At 45.9% G+C, this 25,057-nt stretch overlaps 1 protein-coding gene across 1 annotated transcript in view; it reads left to right on the top strand.

Moving 5' to 3' along the window:
* Window positions 1-1,035: 1,035 nt before the first annotated feature.
* The window catches only part of LOC105381757 (putative U5 small nuclear ribonucleoprotein 200 kDa helicase), a 68,774-nt gene continuing 44,752 nt past the window's right edge, over window positions 1,036-25,057 (top strand). The window contains exons 1-19 of the mRNA XM_048629957.1: window positions 1,036-1,236; window positions 1,400-1,563; window positions 2,012-2,210; window positions 2,874-2,985; window positions 3,351-3,478; window positions 3,929-4,039; window positions 5,047-5,178; window positions 6,301-6,418; window positions 7,078-7,217; window positions 7,548-7,722; window positions 8,886-9,019; window positions 9,565-9,762; window positions 10,112-10,256; window positions 10,924-11,060; window positions 17,581-17,687; window positions 18,235-18,352; window positions 18,952-19,049; window positions 19,548-19,710; window positions 21,056-24,933. Coding sequence (XP_048485914.1) covers window positions 1,192-1,236; window positions 1,400-1,563; window positions 2,012-2,210; window positions 2,874-2,985; window positions 3,351-3,478; window positions 3,929-4,039; window positions 5,047-5,178; window positions 6,301-6,418; window positions 7,078-7,217; window positions 7,548-7,722; window positions 8,886-9,019; window positions 9,565-9,762; window positions 10,112-10,256; window positions 10,924-11,060; window positions 17,581-17,687; window positions 18,235-18,352; window positions 18,952-19,049; window positions 19,548-19,710; window positions 21,056-24,933 — 6,302 coding nt within the window. The 5' untranslated portion in view covers window positions 1,036-1,191. The remainder of the gene's footprint in view (window positions 1,237-1,399; window positions 1,564-2,011; window positions 2,211-2,873; window positions 2,986-3,350; window positions 3,479-3,928; window positions 4,040-5,046; window positions 5,179-6,300; window positions 6,419-7,077; window positions 7,218-7,547; window positions 7,723-8,885; window positions 9,020-9,564; window positions 9,763-10,111; window positions 10,257-10,923; window positions 11,061-17,580; window positions 17,688-18,234; window positions 18,353-18,951; window positions 19,050-19,547; window positions 19,711-21,055; window positions 24,934-25,057) is intronic.

Below are 25,057 nucleotides of genomic sequence, written 5' to 3'. Positions count from 1 at the left end.
TCTTCCACTAAATTTCCACTACCGTTAGATGGTGCCGCCATCTTTAGAGACGTCAAATATCGCTAATAAAATTATTTGTTTATTTTCTTCTCTCGCTCTTCAACAATGAATGAAATTAAGGTTGAATGCAAGAAGGCTATCATCATTTTATTTCAGTCACTGTATTGATTTTTTCTATGTACCAACTTGACAAAAATTAATAAAATAAACTTAAAATAAGAACAAAATGAAGATCCTACTGTGACTTTTGAACCTTTCAAGGCACAAGAATTCAAGACAAAATCTGTGAACAGAATATTGTTGAACCACGCAACATTTTGCATTTTGCAAGATTTAGTTCTTGTGTTGAACCACGCACTTTCAACAAGTTATAAAAACTTTTTTTTTATGCTGGGTGCATAATAAAAAAAATTATTTCCAAATCATATTTAACGCAATACAAAAATATTAACAAAAACATACTAGGGCTGGCTCTTACCTCACTCAAAGCGTCTTGGGTATCCTACCCGACAGCGGCGGCGAACTGGCCAACATTTTCTTTTAAGTTAGTTTTAATTATTTATTTAGCAGGAGGGTAATAATAATAATAATATTAACGTATACTTAAATAAAAATACATTACATTATAAAGTTAACTTGAAAAGGACAAAACATACTAATAACTACTGGGTTGCAACATTTTTACTGTAAGTATGACAAATTCAGTCGTGAATTTTTTATGGAGTTTTGCAGCAAACTCCTACGGATTCTTTTGCTTGCTACCTTCTTGGGACTTGCTGACCACAGTCAATAAAAGTTTGAGTCAAAAAAACTTAGTTGGCGTCAAATCTAACTAGGTAATTATCCTTGCAGACTTGGTTGTGAAATACTGATACACATATTCTAGTACTTCTCTAACGAGAAGATGCCAAGTGACTTCGTCCGGCAATGCAAATCGATGCAAAGATCTTAATTAAAAAAATCGTAGCTATCTAAAACCGGCCTCTGAATGAACGAAAAGAGCTACTGAATAGTGAATGATAATTTGAAAATCCACAGACAAAATAAAAATCTGTCACAGATCATAAAAAATAAAGACGCGAAACAACATAACCTACAAAACGGTTTTGTTTTGCGCTCAAAGTTTTACCGTGTTAAAATAGCAAAATAAACGATCAACCATCAAGAAACGTTCTAATTTACTCATAAACCATGGCGGATGCTGCTGCCAGACAGCTGCAGTACGAGTACAAAGCCGTAAGTACCACTTCACCCTCCAAATCTCCGCCACTTTTCACTACCAAATTATTGTGCAATATCTTCAAAACCCCCTAAAATATACCTCCCAAACCCTATCACCACCCTTTGCCTCCTCAATCAAACCTAAAACCACATCTCAACCTTATAATTTCCCCACCAGAACTCGAATCTCGTCCTTCAAGCTGATGTGCGGCTGATAGAGCGCCGTGGTCGTGATGAGGCGACGGGAGAGGTGCTCTCGCTGTCGGGGAAGCTCGTCGGCACGCGCATGGGCGACCGCGCGCAGCGGACCAAGCCTGACAAGGCCGAGGAGCGGAAGGCCAAGTATGTTGTGTTTTGTTTTTGGTGTTGTGGTGTTTTTGTTGTATGGTAAGGAGCTACTAAGTACTTATGTGCCTTGGTTCGTAGCAATATGCTGTGAATGTGTTATAATGCCAAGATTTGGTGAAGACTCTGGTCCACTTGTTAATGTAACTCTGATGAGTGACTCATCTGTAAATGGTAAAATTTTCTTCAAGTGCTGGTTATAGCTGTAAATCATTGACTCTTTTACCTTGCATATGTATTATAATCTATATTGGCAACATATAGATTATAATACAATATGCCATCTTGGAAGCATCAAGCTATTTTTCAAATCAATCAAATCAATGCTATGTTTGTTCAAATAAGAGAATATATTCATACATACAGGGATACAATCTACACCACCAACACAACACCATTTCTTCCATACACACTAAAACCACCATCTTAAACCCACCACCACCAGGCGTCAGAAGCGAGACGAAGCCTCCTACGAGCTATCCAAGTCCAAGTCAGCGCGCATGGCCTGGGCGGACGACACGCCGGGCGTGCTGTACCGGCCCAGGAACCAGAACACGAGGCACGCGTACGAGCTGCTGCTGTCGTTTATGCAGACCTCGCTCGGAGACCAGCCCCGGGATATCTTGTGCGGGGCTTGTGATGAGGTGGGTTTTTTGTTTTATGCCTTATAGGGCTCATAAAGAAGAAGAAGTGAATATTAGTAGATAAATAAGAGTATTCACATTTTTATATAGAAGGTTGTGTAAACTTTTAAATTGTATAATAATATGTCTTAACTTTATACAGCTTGGGTATGGAATGCCATTTCTTATGACTTCATGGATTGTTGTTCATTTACATGCTTTTATAAGTAAACCTCTGAATTTGAAGGAGAATCTTTAGTGGATAATAATATGTATGGATGCTTGCCAGATTTATTAAGTACTTTGAAAAAGAGTGCCAAGTTTTTAACACTGCAGAGGATGGGATGAAAAAGATGGATAGGCCTATGCCTTGACCCCAACAATCACCTTTGCTTTCAATGCCAGACAATAGGCTTCTCTGTAGTCACCTTCACTGTACCTGATCAGCATTGGTTATCCATCAAGCTACCACTGATCTACTGTGGCAATGCCAGACCTTTATTTACTGGCACGCTATAATAGCCTAGTATTTGTGTCCAAAATCGGTGTGTTGAGATTGCTGTAGAATCACAACCTATATTAGCATGCAGGGGTTGCTGTCATAGCCATAGCTGTAGGTAATGGAAATTATCTACTGAGTAAAGTTTCTATTACATAGTAAAGTAACCATCACTCTGTGTGTAGGTGCTGGTGGTGCTCAAGAACGACAAGCTGAAGGACCACGACAAGAAGCGCGAGGTGGAGCAGCTGCTTGGAGCCATCGCTGATGAGAGGTTCGCGCTGCTGGTGAACTTGGGTGAGTAGTGTTTTGCAAACTTGAAAATACTTTAAATGTATCTTTGTTTCTTTTAAAAGGAATGTTTTAATTAAGTAAAATTTTCAATCTACATTATTAAAAGTGCTTCGGGTGCTAATATAAAATTCCATCCTGTATAATATCAGTAGCTTTTTTAAAGTCATATTTGTAAATAGGGCTAATCCCGCGTAAAATCTTCGTTGGCAGAGGCTGTCCAGTTTCTTTTCTTCTTGGCTTTAAGTCTTGACTCGCTCTGTGTCTAGATTTGCAGCAATAATATATGTTATTATCATCATCACCATCAGCCAATAATCATCCACTGCTGGACATATAGGGAGTATTAATATAACATTCTCTCTGTACAGGCAAGAAGATAACGGACTTCAACCCGGCGGCGGCGGCCGAGCCGAGCGCCGAGATCGACGAGACGTACGGCATCAACGTGCAGTTCGAGGAGAGTGAGGAAGAAGACGATGAGGACGCTTACGGAGAGGTACCTATAGCAAAATATATCTTCTTATTGTGTCGACGAGAAGCGAACCAAAGACCTACGTTGGCCAAGGCGGCATAGAAAGGGATTTTGCCATCACTCACGCTTAGATACGGCGATATTATAGCGCGGGATGCACACAGCATAATTTAAATCATAGCAACTTACGGCTGATGTCTATTGTCTATATTGGGAGGTGTCTTGATGTTATATACTACAGGTTGGGCAAGGCAAGCCATATCTATTTAATTTCATTTCTCTCGATGTGTTATCCGTCAGATATGTCTTGTAGAATTTTCTTACCATGTTAAGAGACACCAGACCAGCTCTTGTGTTTGCTTGCGACACTATGAAGAAGACGTTTACGAGGAAAGATGTCGCCACGTCTTAAATCTTCTAATCTACCCGTCCCTCTTACATTACTCTCTAATTTACCTCTCTCTGTTTCCCCAGGTGCGCGAGGAGGAGAGAGAAGACGGCGAGGGCGGCTCCGACGCCGAGGGCGGGCGGGACAGCGACGCGGACGATGATAGCGACGCGGAGAAGAACGCCATACAGACTAATGTGAGTGTTGTGTGTATTGTATACTGTATTCATTCTTATTTGGCACAAAAGGTAACCAATCTTTGTGTGTCTTTTTAATCAAAATACTATTAAACAAATAACCTATAGCCAAAACGAATGGTTTAATTACGAATTCAATCATTTTTGCTTCTAAGTATTTGATTTGTCATCATGTTTTATATTATAGCTTAGTTTTTATATTATAATGCAAATAAAAAGACACTCCACTGCTCGAAATCTGTGTCAAGTAAGAAAAAATACATTATACACAGTATAGATAGACTCATTAGTAGAGGAGCTGGGGGGTGGGGCGGGGGGTACGACGCCGAGGGCGGGCGGGACAGCGACGCGGACGCCGATAGCGACGCGGAGAAGAACGCCATACAGACTAATGTGAGTGTTGTCTACAATTCTACACCAGTGGCGAAAGGTTACTTTTTTGTAGGAAGTCAGTGTGTAAGAAATATATAATGAAATAGCCTAAGGTGTATATTCAATATCAAAATAGTCAATCCAAAAAGCACGCTGATGGGAATCAAGGTATATGGACCCTTCGCCACTGCACAGATTAATTGTAAGGGGTTGCGCTGGAGTAGTCTCCCTGACTGTAGTTACTTTTTATACGTTCGGTGCACCTTGGGCAGTAGACTGACGCCATTCGGACTGGCTTATCCTTTCACCTCGGCGACAAACCCAGACCAGCTCTAGTGTTTGTTACTGACATGTTAAGAAGAAGCATACTTTATTATACCTTGTCAAAATACATCTGTCTACCTCCCTTGCGAGGTGGTACAAGATATGGGAGTATTTACTTTTGCATTTAATAATTTTATTATGTACTACAAACCCTAGAAGCCCTCTAGTGACTCGTTTCTGTCATCGACTATTTGATTGTTTAGTTTTACAGTGCTTAATTTTATGTGATGTACTAATCTATCGTCTGTTATTAGTGTTATTACACTGCTTTGAATCAAATCAAAATATAAAAATATCTTATCACATTCCAGCTATCCGAAGAGCAGTCCCAGAAGCGCCGCGACACCACGCTCCACGCGATGGACATCGACGCGTACTGGCTGCAGCGGCGCTTATCACGACACTTCAGCGACGCCATGCTGTCGCAGGCCAAGTCCACCGAGGTACGTGGAGATAGGAAAAGAAAGAGAGAAAATTCATTTATTTCAAACACACACAGAAACAACACTAATAATAATGTAATAAATTAGTGAGCATGGTTTCTAGGGCCTGAAAACCAGCGCTATGGAAGGCCATAATAACACACAGCCGAGATACAAGCACGGAAATGTGGGATGCGACTTGCGTCAGCACTTTTGCCGCATCTCATGTCGGTAGCACAAAACGCATCGCTGGGTCTGCTGCTGAAAGTGCTGCGACCGCTAAGCATGCCAAATATAGCATGCTATCAAAAACCTATATATTTGTGCCTTTTGCCGTCGAAACAACGGGAGTGTGGGGTTTTGAGGCAAAACAGTTTTTGTCGAGCCTCAGCCGACGCCTCAGGGAGCGAGGCCAAGACCGACGCTCGGGATCGTATCTGGCTCAAAGAATCTCCCTAGCCATACAGCGAGGCAATGCAGCCAGCATTATGGGAACCTTTGAGCCAGGTACGATAAGAGGAGGTCTTTTTGATTAGGTGAAGTATTTTGTTATTTTGCATGTTTATTTGTTAATTAATTTTATTTTGTAATTCTTTAAGTGACAGAAATATTACATAAGTTTCAATAATATACTGGCTGAATACTGTTACTTACGGGACTGAAACTGCTCCATAAAATTGGGGTACGTATTGGATATAGGACCCTCGTAACATGACCCTATATATCTTACTTTCAATAATTTACTGGCTGAATACTATTACGTACGGGACGAAAATTGGTCCATGTCAGTGGCATACAGTAGGCACAACGGGCCAACAAGACCAAAAAATATAAGGATAGAAGGATTAAATTAGTTTCTATTAGCTGTTTTCTTTTCAATATACTTACTGAATACTGTTACTTATGAAAAGGTTTGTATAGTGTCGCGAACATAATGCAGGCTCTGGCTTACCATGCATAATGTCGTATCGTAACCCAAAAATACATAATTCCTTCCCCTGGACTACACCATAAAAGGTCTTAACTCAAAAACTCCCACTTTCGTCACAAGACTGGCCAGTATAAAGTCGTAACTCAAAAACTCCTACTTTTCCCAAAGCCCTACCCTATAAAAGGTCCTAACTCAAAACCCCCCACTTCCAGGTGCTGAAGGCTCTAGCGGACGCGGCGGACGAGCGCGACCTCGAGAACAGGCTGGTGTTGTTACTTGGATATGACTGTTTTGACGTGGTGAAGACTCTCACCAAGAATAGATATATGAGTGAGTTATGTTTTTGTTTGTTTATACCTGTATTGTAGGAATTATGCAGAATCTGAAGGAAAAAAAATGCTGGAGGTTCAGGAGCAGAAAACAAAGGGGGACATATTCTATGCCTCATACACGACTCGAGTGATATTAGGCGGGATTGTACCCTAATATTTAATGCCGAGTGACCAATTTTAGCTTCAGTGAGGCAAGTCAGTATTGTTTTACCTTTCTCCGTTTATAACTGGTTTAAAATGGTTATATTTAGATACTGTTAGTCAACCTAAAAAAAACACTATACATCTTCATAAGAAAAACAATGGAAAATGGCAATAAAGTCTCTAGCAGTGGGCGTCTTTGATGTTTTTTTGAGTTGTTTTGTAAATGTGTGAGCATGAAGACAATTTATATATAAAAACAAAAAACATATGACAGATTTTAACACTGTTCTTTTTTCTCCCCAGTTCTCTACTGCACTCGCCTCGCCCAAGCCCAATCAGACAGCGAGCGAGCTAGAAATAATTATTTGTTAAACATACGTAGCTTTAAAGATGATGATAATACAAAATTTTGTAATATCAAATGAATGTCAAACACAGCAAAACCTCTAGAAATCATCATAGAAACTTACAAGATATTTATTATCAGCCTAACCCATATTCTATCCTTCCCAGTACTCTACTGCACCCGCCTCGCCCAAGCCCAGTCGGACGGCGAGCGAGCTGCCATCCGCAAGGAGATGTCCCAGCAGCCGCATCTACAGAAGATCCTGAGTGTGCTGGACACGGGCGCCGGGGACGAACAGGTGAGAGAAGTGCATGAAAATTAGTTCAGCATTAATAATAATAAAATTTGGGAATATCGCGCACACGGCCATCCGACCCCAAGCTAGGCAGAGCCTGTTTTATGGGTATCGGACAGCTGATATATTTACACAAATACATAGATAGATACATATTAAATATAAATATCAACACCCGAGACCCGAGTACAAATATATGTCTGTAAACAAATATCTGCCCCAGCCGGGAATCGAACCTTCGGCTAAGCAGTCAGGGTCACTAACCACTACACCAGTCGGCCGTCAGTAATATTATGACTATCGACAAGTAATTGTATATTTAATTTCCCCTTTTTTCAACAGACAACAGAAGCGGCCCTCCCCAAGGCTCGCCGCCAGGCCTCCGACGCCGCCCGCTCCGACGACCCCAGACACAGGATGTTGCAGCTGCAGCAGCTGGTGTTCAGCCACGGGGCGCACTTGATGGCGAATAAGAGGTGCCAGCTGCCCCCAGGGTCGTTTAGGAAGCAGAGGAAAGGTACGTAACATGTGGATTTAGGACCTGAGTGTGGAAATAGGACGCAAAAGACGCGATAGTAATCAAAAGTGGAGATAGGACCCAACAGTGGAGATAGGACCCAAAAGTGGAGATAGGCACCAAAAGTGGCGGTAGGTCCCAAAAGTACAATTAACAGGAGATAGGACCCTAAAGGGAAGAAAGGACCCAAAAGTGGAGATAGAATCCTTTATTGGAGATAAGAGCTAAAAGTGGGGATAGTACACCACAGTAGAGAGGAGATAGAACCCAATCATGATTGTAGGGAGCCTCCCTAGAGTGTAGCTACAGACGCCCCGCGACACCGGATGTTGCAGCTGCAGCAGCTGGTGTTCAGCCACGGGGCGCACTTGATGGCGAATAAAAGATGTCCATGGTTATCCGTCAGAGGACTAAGGTTACCGACATAGCTGTCAAAATATGCAAGCGGAAGTGGCAGTGGGCTGGTCCTATCTGCCGAAGAACCGATGACCGTTGGGGTAGACGAGTTCTCGAGTGGAGACCACGAACAGGCAAACGCAGCGTGGGACGCCCTCCTGCCCGCTGGACTGACGACCTTAGGCGTGTGGCGGGTAGTGGTTGGATGAGAAAGGCTGAGGACCGAGTGTTGTGGCGCTCCTTGGGAGAGGCCTATGTCCTGCAGTGGATGATTATTGGCTGATGATGAAGAAATGTCAGCTGCCCCCAGGGTCGTTTAGGAAGCAGAGGAAAGGTACAACTAATAAAAGGTTCATCTACTGTAATGTGCGGGAAGATAAAACAATATGAACATATTTTATTACATATATCTAATTATTATACACAAGTGCTACAAAAAATAAATCGCGCATATTATGACGGGCCGCAGTGCATAAGCTCCATTCCTTTGTAAACAGCGTATTGAAAAAGCCAAATGAGTGACTCAGAGGATCGTAGAAATCATAGACCAAAAGCTGTTCAGGATGACCTTCTGAGTCACCGCTTTTCGCCTTACTACACCACTTTTGCAACACCCTGTATAATCGCACACTATACCCTAGCGCAGCGGGCTGCATTGTCATAATAATATACAATACAAACAAGTGACTTTAAATCCCCATGTCTTATCCTCACCACCTCACCATAAGTATAGACATTTCATATTCTAATCGTCTACTCTTTCTCAGGCTACGAAGAGGTCCACGTGCCGGCGCTCAAGCCGAAGCCGTTTGAAGATGACGAGACATTAGTGCCCGTGGACAAGCTGCCTAAGTACGTGCAGCCCGCCTTCGAGGGGTTCAAGACTTTGAACAGGATTCAGGTAATGTTGTTTACTAACATAGTAAATTATATTTATTTATTTAATACTTTATTGCACAAATATGATATACATATAAGTGTACAAAAGGTGGGCTTATCTTAATGCTAGAAGCATTTTTTGCCAGCCAACCTACAGGAGATACAAGTAAAAAAAGTAGAAATGTGCAATTGATATTCTAATATACAGGAAGATACGGTTCAGTTGTAGCGTGCAATGGTAGTCTATTGACTACTCAGTATGTCATCATTTCAGTTAGTAAGATAATATTGATTATGGATATTGAATAAATAATCTATTCTGAATCGAAAGTACGACTTTAATTTAATTGTAAAATTTAATTTCTCTACAACATATTCAAATATGGATTCATTGACGTTAGTAACATAATGTTGTAACTATAAAGCAATTAATAAGTATGGTAGCTAATATTTTTTAGTGTGATCGGTTTATAACTTGTGCAGAGACAGCGCGGTTTATATAAGCATAGCGTAATACATACTTTTTTCTACCCAACCATGCTAACTATATAATAATTTCGTCCCCAGTCCCGCATATCAAAGGCCGCTCTCGAAACCGACGAGAACCTCCTAGTCTGCGCGCCTACCGGTGCCGGTAAAACCAACGTAGCCCTGCTTACCATCCTGCGGGAGGTAGGCAAGCACGTGAACGACGATGGCACGGTCAACGCGAATGACTTCAAGATGATCTATGTGGCGCCGATGAGGTCTCTTGTACAGGAGATGGTGAGTGTTTTTATATTTAACACTGTATAATGGTATTTTAAGAAACTCGTTTTTCATAATAAAATAAGAAGGGTGATATAGGTTTCTCTTATTCGATTGATGACTTCCTAATGAAATCTGTGCTTGAAAATCTATCAAACCGTTAGGAATTAGAGTACACAAGTTGCTATAGACAAATTTTCCGACTACTTGCAAATGTGTGCTCAACTTACAACTTACTAGTCCTGTAAAATCTCGCGAGAATTATGATTCCCATTATCGTGGAATAAAACAAGATAATATTATTATGTAATAATCAGTGAACCTACATTGCTCGTTTTAAATAATAACCCAACCATTCCCTCAACAGGTAGGCAACTTCAGCAAGCGTCTCTCCGTGTACAACATGAAAGTCTCCGAGCTGACAGGCGACCACCAGCTCACGCGGGAGCAGATCGACGCCACGCAGCTCATCGTGTGCACGCCCGAGAAGTGGGACATCATCACGAGGAAGGGTAGGCAACTGTGCAATGAGTATCTCATCGGGTAGGCAACTATACAATGAGTATCTCATCGGGTAGGCAACTGTACAATGAGTATCTCATCGGGTAGGCAACTTTACAATGAGTATCTCATCGGGTAGGCAACTATACAATGAGTATCGCATCGGGTAGGCAACTATACAATGAGTATCTCATCGGGTAGGCAACTATACAATGAGTATCTCATCGGGTAGGTAAGCTGCTGCTTACCTACCCGATGAGATAGCCGGGAGTAGATAGAGAAGTGGAACATCATCACCAGGAAGGGTAGGCAATGAACAATGACTCCCCTCGTCGGGTAGGCAAGCTCACCCGAGAACGTTTTCGAGTACTTCACCCATAAATTGCACCGTTTTTGCGATTTAGAATCTAGGATAGTGCCATCTATCAGGCATATCACTTACCTACTACATCAACAGACAAATTTTAATAGTGGACAGTGTCCAGCGAGCGTTTTACTAAATATTTCATCAGACAAATAGTGCGAATCTAGCGAATGATTTATTTATTACACAACAGTATAGAATATATATCTAGCGGTCATTCCACTAACTACAACAACTAACTCCCAATTCTCCCCGCCATCTAGCGGTCGTTTTCCGAACTACTTCAACAGGCAACTAATTCCCAATCCCTCCAGGTGGCGAGCGCTCCTTCACCTCCCTCGTCCGGCTGATCATCATCGACGAGATCCACCTTCTCCACGACGAGCGCGGGCCCGTGCTGGAGGCGCTGGTCGCGCGGACCCTGCGCGCCATGCAGCAGACGCAGGAAGAGGTATACAGGGTGTTGCCAAAGTTGTATAGGTGTAGAAAGTCGAAAAAAATCAATTTCCGAAAGTCGTAGAGCAAAAGTTGGTCAGAATTCGACGACAATCGGATCCCCTGAATCAGCCCCTTTCGGCTTAGTATACCCTTTTTGCCACACCATGTATAATGTGTACTTATATTCCGAGGTCCGTCTGGTCTATCGGCCACTCTGCCCAACTAACGCATGGTGACCCCGACATGATAGGCACACTCTTTTATTTATTGCATAAGCGACAGCAATAGACATAATGGGCCTTACCACCAAATCTTAGACGGTATTTAACTGATGTCAACTTCGAATTTGACGACCGATTGGCGTAGTGGTTAGTGACCCTGACTACTGAGCCGATGGTCCCGGGTTCGATTCCCGGCTGGGGCAGATATTTGTTTAACCTTTCCTATGCCGAACAGCCGCGCACACATGTAACTGCCGTCTGCCGGCGCTTTTTGACAGTAGAGAGCGCCCGCGCGGGATTCACATTTATATGAATATTTGGGTATTATTGTTTGGCACTCAATAATGTATCGATTGTAATTTATTGTCAGATAGCTAATGAACGTGTTACAATGAATTTTATTGGTAATATTCGTTTTATTTGATTTCTATAGGTCATTGATTACAGTTTTTTACTTGAAATTGCACCCATCACAGAAAAATACCTCTATTTCAATATAATTTTGGTTTCAATCCAGGTTTTTTTATACTTATTACTTGAAGAGATTATATAGCTATCAACTGATATCAATAAAATATAAACTCTAGAGGAAATAGATTCATAATTTATATTTTGAAAACTGACTATAATTTGCTTTATTTCAAAAGACTCCATTTTCTGTACATGTGCATGTGTGCGTGACGAGAGCTTGCTCCAGTGCGCCGTGTGACAGATCTGTCCCAAATCAAGGGTGTTCACTTTTGATGATGAAATGAAAACAAGAATGATAATATTTTTATAATGTTTCGTATTGTAGCATACTAATTATAAAAATTGAAACGCAAGTTACTTACTGAATCATATTTACTTATTTGTTAACCTACTTTCAACAAATATTATACTTTAAATATATATACATATATTTATTTATATAAATAGGACAGGTGATCACCCTCAGAGTCATCTACACATCGATATTGTGGTACGCGGTATCTAAGAATTACAGCTACTCAGTATATATACAGAATCCCGACATGTAACCGTCGGGCAGTTGCCCACCAAGCTACACCGCCCAGCTTGGTCGGAGGATCCTCCCTTTTCAACGGAGGAGTGGCAACACCTTCGCTCCTCCATATTGGTGACCCCTACAACCTGAACACGACCTGATGATGACCATGCAGAACAGCAGCAACAGGACATCTTCCAGCATGTCGATGACCTCACAGACGATCAGCAGACCTTCCAGCAGCTACAAGATGAAGTCCAGCAGTACCATCACCCCCACAGCATCCTTCAGCAGCCACCCGAGTCAACCAGCTTGCAGATTTCATGGGCACCGTGACCACCAGCTTGCAGCGGAAATGCGCGAGCCTGGTCACACCCTCGAGTAGACAGACTGCAGCGACCTTGCAGTGCACTTCGGCCAGCCGTAGCAGCGTCGGTCCAGGGTCCACCTCTCCTGGTCGAAGAAGCATTGGGGCAACGCACCGGAACAGTCGTAGCAGAGCGATCCTTGCAGTCCACTTCAAGCCGGTACGATCGAGCGTAAACTCTCCCGGTTGGAGCTGGATTGGGGACATCGCCACGCGCCTAACCATGCACTACTCTTCAAGCCGGTACGATCGAGCGTCAACTCTCCCGGTTGAAGACGAAGTGGGGTTACGGCGAATGAAGACCGTAGATAGTCCTGAAAGGCGGACTAGCGGCAATCTGGCCTGGTGAACAAGACGTATCAGAAGCACTGAAGAATATCGACCTACGGTCTCGGGGGGGAGTGATGTGGCGACATCTATAATGAATACGCGCAAGCATAGAAGTCAAGATATAGATCCAGCAAAGAGATATCAAGGACGACCAACAGATGGCATGGAAGAGTGAAAGCAAAAATACCAAAAATCCTACATCGCGGTATCTAAGAATTACAGCTACTCAGTATATATACAGAATCCCGACATGTAACCGTCGGGCAGTTGCCCACCAAGCTACACCGCCCAGCTTGGTCGGAGGATCCTCCCTTTTCAATGGAAGAGTGGCAACACCTTCGCTCCTCCATAATATCATTCTAAAGAGCCTAAACTTCACATTCACTATAGCGATGATCCTAAAAAATAAAACACGCTGTATAACAACCCAACGTACTTCGTGTACATACACGAGCGGCGGCCATTTTGTTTGCGCATGTGTGTGTGTGAATTTTGGATGTACCTTGATAAATATTGATTTTCTCTAATATTTTGGCTATTTATTGAATAAACCGATATAAATATGTATTATCAATAAAATTATCTTTATAAATGAAATAAATTATTTATTGATGTTTTTACATAACAGTCTAGAAAACAGTTTACAAAGTTACGCACTCCTCAGGCAATAATCCGGTACAATTTTAGATCAATAAAAACTATTTTTTTTGTATTTTTTTATACTATTGATTTATCACTATACCTTCAAAATTGAATAAAAAACAAGAAAACATAGTATTTACTTTCCTTTTCACGATTTTTCCATACGAAATCACTATTTTATTACCAACAGTCACGAGTACAAGGACTGTTTAAGGTACCAAAATTTGAATTTCGCGCTACTAGTAAACATGTAGGGGGGCTTGTCGCTCACGTCCGTAGGTACAAACCCTAGTTACCCTACACGTGCCCCCTGGGTGGTGCTAACGAGTGACAACGCCGAATGTCGGGCGGCGGTAAATCGACCCGACCTCCTCTCCTAGCAGAGGCGGCGATCTCCCGCCGTAAAAAAGGAAATCACCAACACGCCTGCCAAGCGCGGTGATTATGGCAAATACACCTCCTAATGATGGAAAAAACAAAGCCCCGGCCCCCAGTCCCCGGCAGCCCCGCTATCCCGGACTCTGGTAGCGGTCACGGTAACGGCGGGGCAGGGGGTGCGAAGAATCTCCGGCAGAGAGTCGGCTACCAGCCCAACCGACCCTTGCACCTGGCAACATATAACGCACGGACACTGAGGGAAGACGTGAAGATAGAGGAGCTGGAAGAGGAAATCAGCAAGTTAAAATGGGACATTATAGGGTTATCCGAAGTCCGACGAGAGGGAGAGGATACGGAAATTCTCCAGTCCGGAAACTTGCTGTACCACCGGGAGGGCGACCAACTGTCCCAAGGGGGTGTCGGGTTCATCGTCAACAAGTCCCTCGTCAACAACATCGTTGAAATCGGAAGTGTGTCGACACGGGTTGCGTACCTCATCCTGAGAATATCTAAACGATACTCAATGAAGGTCATACAGGTTTACGCACCCACATCTAAGCACACCGATGATGAGGTCGAACTTGCGTATGAAGACGTATCGTCTGCCCTGCGTAAGTTCACTACTCATTTCACGGTGGTGATGGGAGACTTTAACGCGAAACTCGGAAAACAAGAAGGCGGCGAGACGAAAGTGGGGTCACATGGATTTGGAGTCAGGAACCATCGTGGGCAAATGCTGGCTGACTTCTTGGAGAAGGAGGGCCTCTATATGATGAACTCCTTCTACAAGAAGAAGCCACAAAGGAAGTGGACGTGGATTAGCCCCGATGGGAAGACTAAAAACGAGATCGACTTCATATTGACGGATAAGAAGCACATATTCAATGATGTCTCAGTGATCAGTAGGGTTAAGACCGGCAGCGATCACCGACTCGTAAGAGGCACTTTGAATATAAACTGCAAAATAGAACGCTCCCGTCTAATGAAGTCCACGCTCCGTCCTACTCCTGCTCAAATCCAGGATCCCGAAAGCTTTCAGTCTGAGCTTTGCGACCGCCTGATATGTTTAGAGAATTGCGTTACAGTTGACGATTTAAATAATAGGTTTGTGGAAACTGTCCGAGAGGTAGGATCGAAATATTTTTCGTCCCGAACCAACCGAGGACCTCAAAAACTCTCAGATGGGACTCTGAGTCTCATAAGAGAACGGAGAGAAATGAGGTTGCAGTCTTCAGTTGATATGGTCGAATACAGACGTCTAAACAGACAGATCGCCAAAGCAAGACGTTGCGATATGAGACGCTACAATTGCAAGCGCATTCAAGACGCAATAGAGCAAAACAAGGGCTCCAAAGTCTTTGCTAGAGATCGATCTGTTCGGCAGACTCTGTTGACCCAACTGAAGACCGACACTGGCAACACCGTTTCATCAGTGCCCGAAATTCTGGGAGAAATTGAGAGATTCTACGGACAGTTATACACCACAACACAAAACCCTATTACCAGCGGTGCTCATGACAGCCGAGCGCCACTCACCCGACACTATACCGAAGATATTCCGGACGTCAGTCTAGACGAGATTAGTATAGCTCTCAAACAGCTAAAAAATAACAAAGCTCCGGGAGATGATGGAATAACGACAGAACTTCTGAAAGCCGGCGGTAGACCGATTTTAATAGCACTTCGGAGGCTGTTTAATTCCGTCATACTCGAAGGCACAAGCCCGGAGGCATGGAGCAGAAGTGTAGTGACTTTGTTCTTCAAGAAAGGCAACAAAGCCCTATTGAAGAATTATAGACCCATTGCACTTCTGAGCCATGTGTACAAGCTGTTTTCGAGAGTTATTACGAATCGTCTCGAGCAAAGACTCGACGACTTCCAGCCACCCGAACAAGCCGGGTTCCGAAAAGGCTATAGTACCATAGATCACATACACACGCTTCGGCAGGTTATACAGAAGACCGAGGAGTATAATCTACCTTTATGTCTAGCGTTTGTGGACTATGAGAAAGCCTTTGATTCTATTGAGCTCTGGGCGATGCTTCAATCCCTTCAGCGGTGCCATATAGACTATCGCTATATCGAGGTGTTGAGATGTATGTACAATGCTGCCACAATGTCAGTTCGATTACACGAACATAGCACAAAACCGATCCAGTTGCAAAGGGGCGTGAGACAGGGAGATGTTATTTCTCCGAAACTGTTCACCTGTGCACTGGAAGATGTTTTTAAGCTTGTAGAGTGGAAAAGACTGGGCATTAACGTCAATGGCGAATATATCTCTCATCTACGATTTGCTGATGACATAGTTATTATGGCGGAAACGCTGGAGGAGTTAGGCGAAATGCTCACAGACCTCAATGATGCCTCTAAACAAGTTGGGCTGAAAATGAACATGGACAAGACAAAGGTCATGTCGAACAAACATGTTTCATCATCGCCCGTAACTGTAGGAGGTGTCACCATCGAAGTTGTTGATCAGTATCCCTACCTAGGACAAGTGATCCGATTAGGTAAATCCAACTTCGATAAAGAGGTAGCTCGTAGAATCCAACTCGGATGGGCAGCGTTCGGGAAATTACGACACATCTTCACTGAAAACATACCTCAGTGTCTGAAAACAAAAGTTTTCAATCAGTGCGTGTTGCCAGTGATGACTTACGGAGCCGAGACGTGGTGCTTCACCAAAGGGCTTATCCACAAGCTCAGAGTTGCTCAGCGTGCTATGGAAAGGGCTATGTTAGGCGTGTCCCTGCGAGATAGGATTCGTAATGAAGAAATCCGCAGGAGAACTAAAGTTACCGACATAGCCAAAAGGATTAGCACGCTGAAGTGGCAATGGGCTGGCCACGTAGCCCGCAGAGCCGACGACCGCTGGAGTAGAAAGGTTCTGGAGTGGAGACCCCGTGTCGGCAAACGGCGTGTCGGTCGCCCCCCAACCCGTTGGTCTGATGATCTGCGGAAGGTAGCGGGAAGCCGCTGGATGCAGATGGCGGGTGACCGTTTGGGGTGGCGATCGTTAGGAGAGGCCTATGTCCAACAGTGGACTACGGAAGGCTGAGAGAGAGAGAGAGAGAGAGTAAACATGTGAAGTTTTTGACTCAATGAATGTTGTCGATGGTTGTTTCATTCATATAGAATAAATTACAGGTGATTTCATACTCTATTTCATGGTAATTAATAACTAAAATCACAAAAATCGCGATAAAGTGCTCTTGGGACAGATCTGTCACTAGGCAGACAAGGGGGGTTGGGACAGATCTGGCACACGGCATTCTAGAGGTTAAACACAGATATTTGTTCTCGGGTCTTGGATGTGCCCGTAAAATGGCAATAAGCCCGCCCCCTGTTACATTGGGACTAACATAACACTCTGGCGAAAAGTGGGTGCAGCAATGCACCTCTGCCTACCCCGGAAGGGAGTACATTAGTACAAGGCGTGAGTGCGTGTTTTTTTTTAAACTGATTTTTAGCGCTGTCAAACGCCTACATAATCTGTCAAATTTATTTTTAAACACTAGTTAAACAGTGTTTCAGTGTAACATCTTCTCTTCTGAACATCTTCAGTTTACCTTTCCTATTCTTATTTTATATTCTATTCTGTCCCCAGGTTCGCCTAGTGGGTCTGTCGGCCACGCTGCCCAACTACACCGATGTTGCCGCCTTCCTACGCGTCAAGCCCGAGAAGGGACTGTTCTACTTCGACAACTCCTTCAGGTAAATACATAAATGACGGTTAGGTATTTCAGATTACTATACCTCTATCGTTGGAAGGAGACCCGTGCCCCAGCAGTGGGGTCGTGATGGGTCGTGATATACCTCTAGATTTTATAGTAGCCCTTAGTATAAGAAACATATTGGGACCTTTTGCAAAAATATCAGCCCTCGATGAGCATGATGAGATCATAAGATGGCGTCGGATGAGGTCCAAATTTTAATTTTATATGTATGTGGGTCTATAGCTTTTACGTAGAACTTTATGGGATAGCGAGAATCATTTGCTATTTGCTTTTGCTTTCGTCTAGGACGTGATTTATAATGAATCCGTCGGCGATAGCTTTGAAGCTCATAAATTTTATTTTTTATTGTAAATTTGTGAAATAGGGTATGTCGAGCTTTTACGTGTGACATCGACATGAATAATCATCAAATTAAATGAAATATCAAAGTTTCATATTGTCTAAATCAGATTTTGTCGAAATTTCATTTTTTTAGACGGTAAAAAAATTTTAATTGTTACTAATGGGGATATTCCTCCCCACAGACCGGTGCCCCTAGAACAACAATACATCGGGGTGACGGAGAAGAAGGCGCTCAAGCGGTTCCAGGTGATGAACGACATCGTGTACGAGAAGACCATGCAGCACGCCGGCCGCGACCAGGTACCGTGGGACGCCCTTTGAGCTACTGTAGGCTAAGTGTGATAGTGGGACGCCCTCCGGCTGACCAGCTACTAGTTGTGATGTGTTTGAAACGCGTAGACGAGCGAGCGAGATTATATCTAGATTTGAACGTAACCTTTTAACCTATTATACGCATACGTGGTGATAGAAATACGCGCCTCTACCGCGCGTATACTCGCGTACACAGCTGTATTTTGCTCCTATGTAGATACTTACGCGTTTTTGTATTGTTTTAAAAGTGCGTATAAGCGCTTCACGCATCAATGTTTACGGCGCCTAAGAAACGCGTTCTTGATACGCTCGTCGCCTGCGCGTTTAGAATACGTGGCTCGATATGGCTCTAAAGCTCATTAAATCTTGTAATCGTGGCCTCAAAGCTACATTCGTTTATAGATCTCCATATCATAGCCTCGGTGCGTATGATGGTCCACCAACCCGCACTATGTCTTCGTGGCTTAGGCCTATATACACTCTCGGGCAATGAAAATATTCCACTGAGAAAAGCACCAAATTACTTCTATACGGAAAAGGTTAGCAGTATTACTAAATATACTATATCTCCCCCCTTTTACCCCCAGATCCTGGTGTTCGTGCACTCTCGCAAGGAGACGGGCAAGACGGCGCGCGCCATCAGAGACATGTGTCTGGAGAAGGACACGCTCGGACACTTCTTGAGGTAAACTTATAAGTATATCTTTTTCTATGTGAGGCAGATAAGCGCTTCACCCTCCAAGACATAGGGTACACGCGTAGTCTATATCGTGCCAAACTTAATATATACCTATGTCTCGCAAAAATTACTGTGTAAAGTTACTGTGGCGGCGTCAGTGTCGGTAATGGACCTTTCGTCAAACAGAAAAGCGTTACTAGAGCGCGTCAGAGCGCTAACTTGACGCTACGTTGTTCTGCTATGGTAAAATACGCTATTGTAGTCACGGTCAGATGCAGAGAAACCTAACCCCCCTCTCATACTAACAATGCTTCTGAGGGGGGTCTGGTTTATCTGCCCCTTACTGTACAATAACAATTGGCGGAACAATCGACTGTTGATGAACCGTTCAGAATCTGTCAATGTAGTGTCTGAGATAAAAAAAATACACTTTATATTATGTTATTTATTTACCTTTGAGTGTTAGTTTTGCTACATTACTATATACTCTTAATCTCCTCACAGGGAAGGCTCAGCGAGCATGGAGGTCCTCCGAACTGAAGCGGAACAAGTGAAGAACCCCGAACTGAAAGACTTGCTGCCTTACGGGTTCGCGATCCACCACGCCGGCATGACGAGAGTTGATCGTACCCTGGTGGAGGACCTGTTCGCGGATAGACATATACAGGTAGGCGGGGATCACGGTTTGTACCTGGATGGGTAGGCAGGGTGACGATTTGTTTTTGGAAGGGTAGGCAGATGCTACAAATAGTATCTGGATATGTAGGCGATGATAACGGAGAGTATCTAAAAGGGTAGGCAGTGGTTACTGTTTGTGTCTAGAAGGGTAGGCAATGATCACGTTATGTATATCAACTAATGTAGACCGAAAGCGTTTTGTTTCTAGAAAGGTAGGCATGCAGCACGGTTTTGTGTTGTGTAGTTAAGTTATTGTAAAGCTAACCGGAACAAGTGAAGAACCCTGAGCTGAAAGACTTGCTGCCTTACGGGTTCGCGATCCACCACGCCGGCATGACGCGCGTGGACCGCACGTTGGTGGAGGACCTGTTCGCGGATAGACACATACAGGTAGGCGGGGATCACGGTTTGTACCTGGATGGGTTGGCGGGGTTACGGTTTGTTTCGAGGAGGGTAGGCAGGGTAACGGTTTGTTTCTGGAAGAATAGGCAAATGTTACGAGTAATATCTTTAAAGGTAGGCAGTGATTATGGTTTGTATTTAGAAGGGTAGGCAATAATCACATTATTTATATCGACTTATGTAGACCGAAAGCGTTTTGTATCTAGAAAGATAGGCATGTATGTAGCACGGTTTTGTGTTGTGTAGTTATTGTAAAGCTAACCGGGACAAGTGAAGAACCCTGAACTGAAAGACTTGCTGCCTTACGGGTTCGCGATCCACCACGCCGGCATGACGCGCGTGGACCGCACGTTGGTGGAGGACCTGTTCGCTGATAGACACATACAGGTAGGCTGTGAGGATGTTTGTACCTGGATGGGTAGGCGGGGTGACGGTTTGTTTCTAGAAGGGTAGGCAAATGCTACTAGTACAAGCTTATTAATAATGGTATATGGATGGGTAGGCAATGATAACGGTTAGTATCTAAAAGGGTAGGCAGTGGTTACGGTTTATATCTAGAAGGATAGGCAGTGACCATGGATTGTATCTGGGTCGGTATGCAATTAATTAAGCCAGGGTAGACAACGATCACGATTTGTACTTTGATGTTTATAAGCTATTCAATGTGATACAGTAGGCTGAGGCCCCGGATTAAATTCATTCCGTAACCGTTACCTACCCTACCATTAGTGTAATCCATAAAAAATGCAATAAAACTACCTATAACCTCAAAATCAAAGTCAAATGTTTTTGTTCATCCTATAAATATAAAATTTTCGATGAATGTAAATTTTTACAAGCTACCTCTACCTACTTCATTCAATTAAATATTCATTGCCCGAGAGTACCTAAATAACTCAATATTTATAATAACCCCCTTCTTCCCCCCACAGGTGCTAGTATCAACCGCCACCCTGGCGTGGGGAGTGAACCTGCCCGCGCACACCGTCATAGTGAAGGGCACTCAGCTCTACAGCCCGGACAAGGGCAGGTGGGTAGCGACTACTATACTCTATATACAGGGGGCGCTAGTGTCGACACTCGCGTGGGGAGTGAACCTGCCCGCGCACACCGTCATAGTGAAGGGCACTCAGCTCTACAGCCCGGACAAGGGCAGGTGGGTAGCGACTACTATACTCTATATACAGGGGGCGCTAGTGTCGACACTCGCGTGGGGAGTGAACCTGCCCGCGCACACCGTCATAGTGAAAGGCACTCAGCTCTACAGCCCGGACAAGGGCAGGTGGGTAGCGACTACTATACTCTATATACAGGGGGCGCTAGTGTCGACACTCGCGTGGGGAGTGAACCTGCCCGCGCACACCGTCATAGTGAAGGGCACTCAGCTCTACAGCCCGGACAAGGGCAGGTGGGTAGCGACTACTATACTCTATATACAGGGGGCGCTAGTGTCGACACTCGCGTGGGGAGTGAACCTGCCCGCGCACACCGTCATAGTGAAGGGCACTCAGCTCTACAGCCCGGACAAGGGCAGGTGGGTAGCGACTACTATACTCTATATACAGGGGGCGCTAGTGTCGACACTCGCGTGGGGAGTGAACCTGCCCGCGCACACCGTCATAGTGAAGGGCACTCAGCTCTACAGCCCGGACAAGGGCAGGTGGGTAGCGACTACTATACTCTATATACAGGGGGCGCTAGTGTCGACACTCGCGTGGGGAGTGAACCTGCCCGCGCACACCGTCATAGTGAAGGGCACTCAGCTCTACAGCCCGGACAAGGGCAGGTGGGTAGCGACTACTATACTCTATATACAGGGGGCGCTAGTGTCGACACTCGCGTGGGGAGTGAACCTGCCCGCGCACACCGTCATAGTGAAGGGCACTCAGCTCTACAGCCCGGACAAGGGCAGGTGGGTAGCGACTACTATACTCTATATACAGGGGGCGCTAGTGTCGACACTCGCGTGGGGAGTGAACCTGCCCGCGCACACCGTCATAGTGAAGGGCACTCAGCTCTACAGCCCGGACAAGGGCAGGTGGGTAGCGACTACTATACTCTATATACAGGGGGCGCTAGTGTCGACACTCGCGTGGGGAGTGAACCTGCCCGCGCACACCGTCATAGTGAAGGGCACTCAGCTCTACAGCCCGGACAAGGGCAGGTGGGTAGCGACTACTATACTCTATATACAGGGGGCGCTAGTGTCGACACTCGCGTGGGGAGTGAACCTGCCCGCGCACACCGTCATAGTGAAGGGCACTCAGCTCTACAGCCCGGACAAGGGCAGGTGGGTAGCGACTACTATACTCTATATACAGGGGGCGCTAGTGTCGACACTCGCGTGGGGAGTGAACCTGCCCGCGCACACCGTCATAGTGAAGGGCACTCAGCTCTACAGCCCGGACAAGGGCAGGTGGGTAGCGACTACTATACTCTATATACAGGGGGCGCTAGTGTCGACACTCGCGTGGGGAGTGAACCTGCCCGCGCACACCGTCATAGTGAAGGGCACTCAGCTCTACAGCCCGGACAAGGGCAGGTGGGTAGCGACTACTATACTTTATATACAGGGGGCGCTAGTGTCGACACTCGCGTGGGGAGTGAACCTGCCCGCGCACACCGTCATAGTGAAGGGCACTCAGCTCTACAGCCCGGACAAGGGCAGGTGGGTAGCGACTACTATACTCTATATACAGGGGGCGCTAGTGTCGACACTCGCGTGGGGAGTGAACCTGCCCGCGCACACCGTCATAGTGAAGGGCACTCAGCTCTACAGCCCGGACAAGGGCAGGTGGGTAGCGACTACTATACTCTATATACAGGGGGCGCTAGTGTCGACACTCGCGTGGGGAGTGAACCTGCCCGCGCACACCGTCATAGTGAAGGGCACTCAGCTCTACAGCCCGGACAAGGGCAGGTGGGTAGCGACTACTATACTCTATATACAGGGGGCGCTAGTGTCGACACTCGCGTGGGGAGTGAACCTGCCCGCGCACACCGTCATAGTGAAGGGCACTCAGCTCTACAGCCCGGACAAGGGCAGGTGGGTAGCGACTACTATACTCTATATACAGGGGGCGCTAGTGTCGACACTCGCGTGGGGAGTGAACCTGCCCGCGCACACCGTCATAGTGAAGGGCACTCAGCTCTACAGCCCGGACAAGGGCAGGTGGGTAGCGACTACTATACTCTATATACAGGGGGCGCTAGTGTCGACACTCGCGTGGGGAGTGAACCTGCCCGCGCACACCGTCATAGTGAAGGGCACTCAGCTCTACAGCCCGGACAAGGGCAGGTGGGTAGCGACTACTATACTCTATATACAGGGGGCGCTAGTGTCGACACTCGCGTGGGGAGTGAACCTGCCCGCGCACACCGTCATAGTGAAGGGCACTCAGCTCTACAGCCCGGACAAGGGCAGGTGGGTAGCGACTACTATACTCTATATACAGGGGGCGCTAGTGTCGACACTCGCGTGGGGAGTGAACCTGCCCGCGCACACCGTCATAGTGAAGGGCACTCAGCTCTACAGCCCGGACAAGGGCAGGTGGGTAGCGACTACTATACTCTATATACAGGGGGCGCTAGTGTCGACACTCGCGTGGGGAGTGAACCTGCCCGCGCACACCGTCATAGTGAAGGGCACTCAGCTCTACAGCCCGGACAAGGGCAGGTGGGTAGCGACTACTATACTCTATATACAGGGGGCGCTAGTGTCGACACTCGCGTGGGGAGTGAACCTGCCCGCGCACACCGTCATAGTGAAGGGCACTCAGCTCTACAGCCCGGACAAGGGCAGGTGGGTAGCGACTACTATACTCTATATACAGGGGGCGCTAGTGTCGACACTCGCGTGGGGAGTGAACCTGCCCGCGCACACCGTCATAGTGAAGGGCACTCAGCTCTACAGCCCGGACAAGGGCAGGTGGGTAGCGACTACTATACTCTATATACAGGGGGCGCTAGTGTCGACACTCGCGTGGGGAGTGAACCTGCCCGCGCACACCGTCATAGTGAAGGGCACTCAGCTCTACAGCCCGGACAAGGGCAGGTGGGTAGCGACTACTATACTCTATATACAGGGGGCGCTAGTGTCGACACTCGCGTGGGGAGTGAACCTGCCCGCGCACACCGTCATAGTGAAGGGCACTCAGCTCTACAGCCCGGACAAGGGCAGGTGGGTAGCGACTACTATACTCTATATACAGGGGGCGCTAGTGTCGACACTCGCGTGGGGAGTGAACCTGCCCGCGCACACCGTCATAGTGAAGGGCACTCAGCTCTACAGCCCGGACAAGGGCAGGTGGGTAGCGACTACTATACTCTATATACAGGGGGCGCTAGTGTCGACACTCGCGTGGGGAGTGAACCTGCCCGCGCACACCGTCATAGTGAAGGGCACTCAGCTCTACAGCCCGGACAAGGGCAGGTGGGTAGCGACTACTATACTCTATATACAGGGGGCGCTAGTGTCGACACTCGCGTGGGGAGTGAACCTGCCCGCGCACACCGTCATAGTGAAGGGCACTCAGCTCTACAGCCCGGACAAGGGCAGGTGGGTAGCGACTACTATACTCTATATACAGGGGGCGCTAGTGTCGACACTCGCGTGGGGAGTGAACCTGCCCGCGCACACCGTCATAGTGAAGGGCACTCAGCTCTACAGCCCGGACAAGGGCAGGTGGGTAGCGACTACTATACTCTATATACAGGGGGCGCTAGTGTCGACACTCGCGTGGGGAGTGAACCTGCCCGCGCACACCGTCATAGTGAAGGGCACTCAGCTCTACAGCCCGGACAAGGGCAGGTGGGTAGCGACTACTATACTCTATATACAGGGGGCGCTAGTGTCGACACTCGCGTGGGGAGTCAACCCCACAGTCATTTCATTTCGGTTTACTAAACCAGTTTTGCAACACTGTACTTTTAGT

The sequence above is a fragment of the Plutella xylostella genome, chromosome 24, assembly GCF_932276165.1.
Source record: "Plutella xylostella chromosome 24, ilPluXylo3.1, whole genome shotgun sequence".
NCBI lineage: Eukaryota > Metazoa > Arthropoda > Insecta > Lepidoptera > Plutellidae > Plutella > Plutella xylostella.
This window is presented reverse-complemented; position numbering and strand designations above follow the sequence as displayed.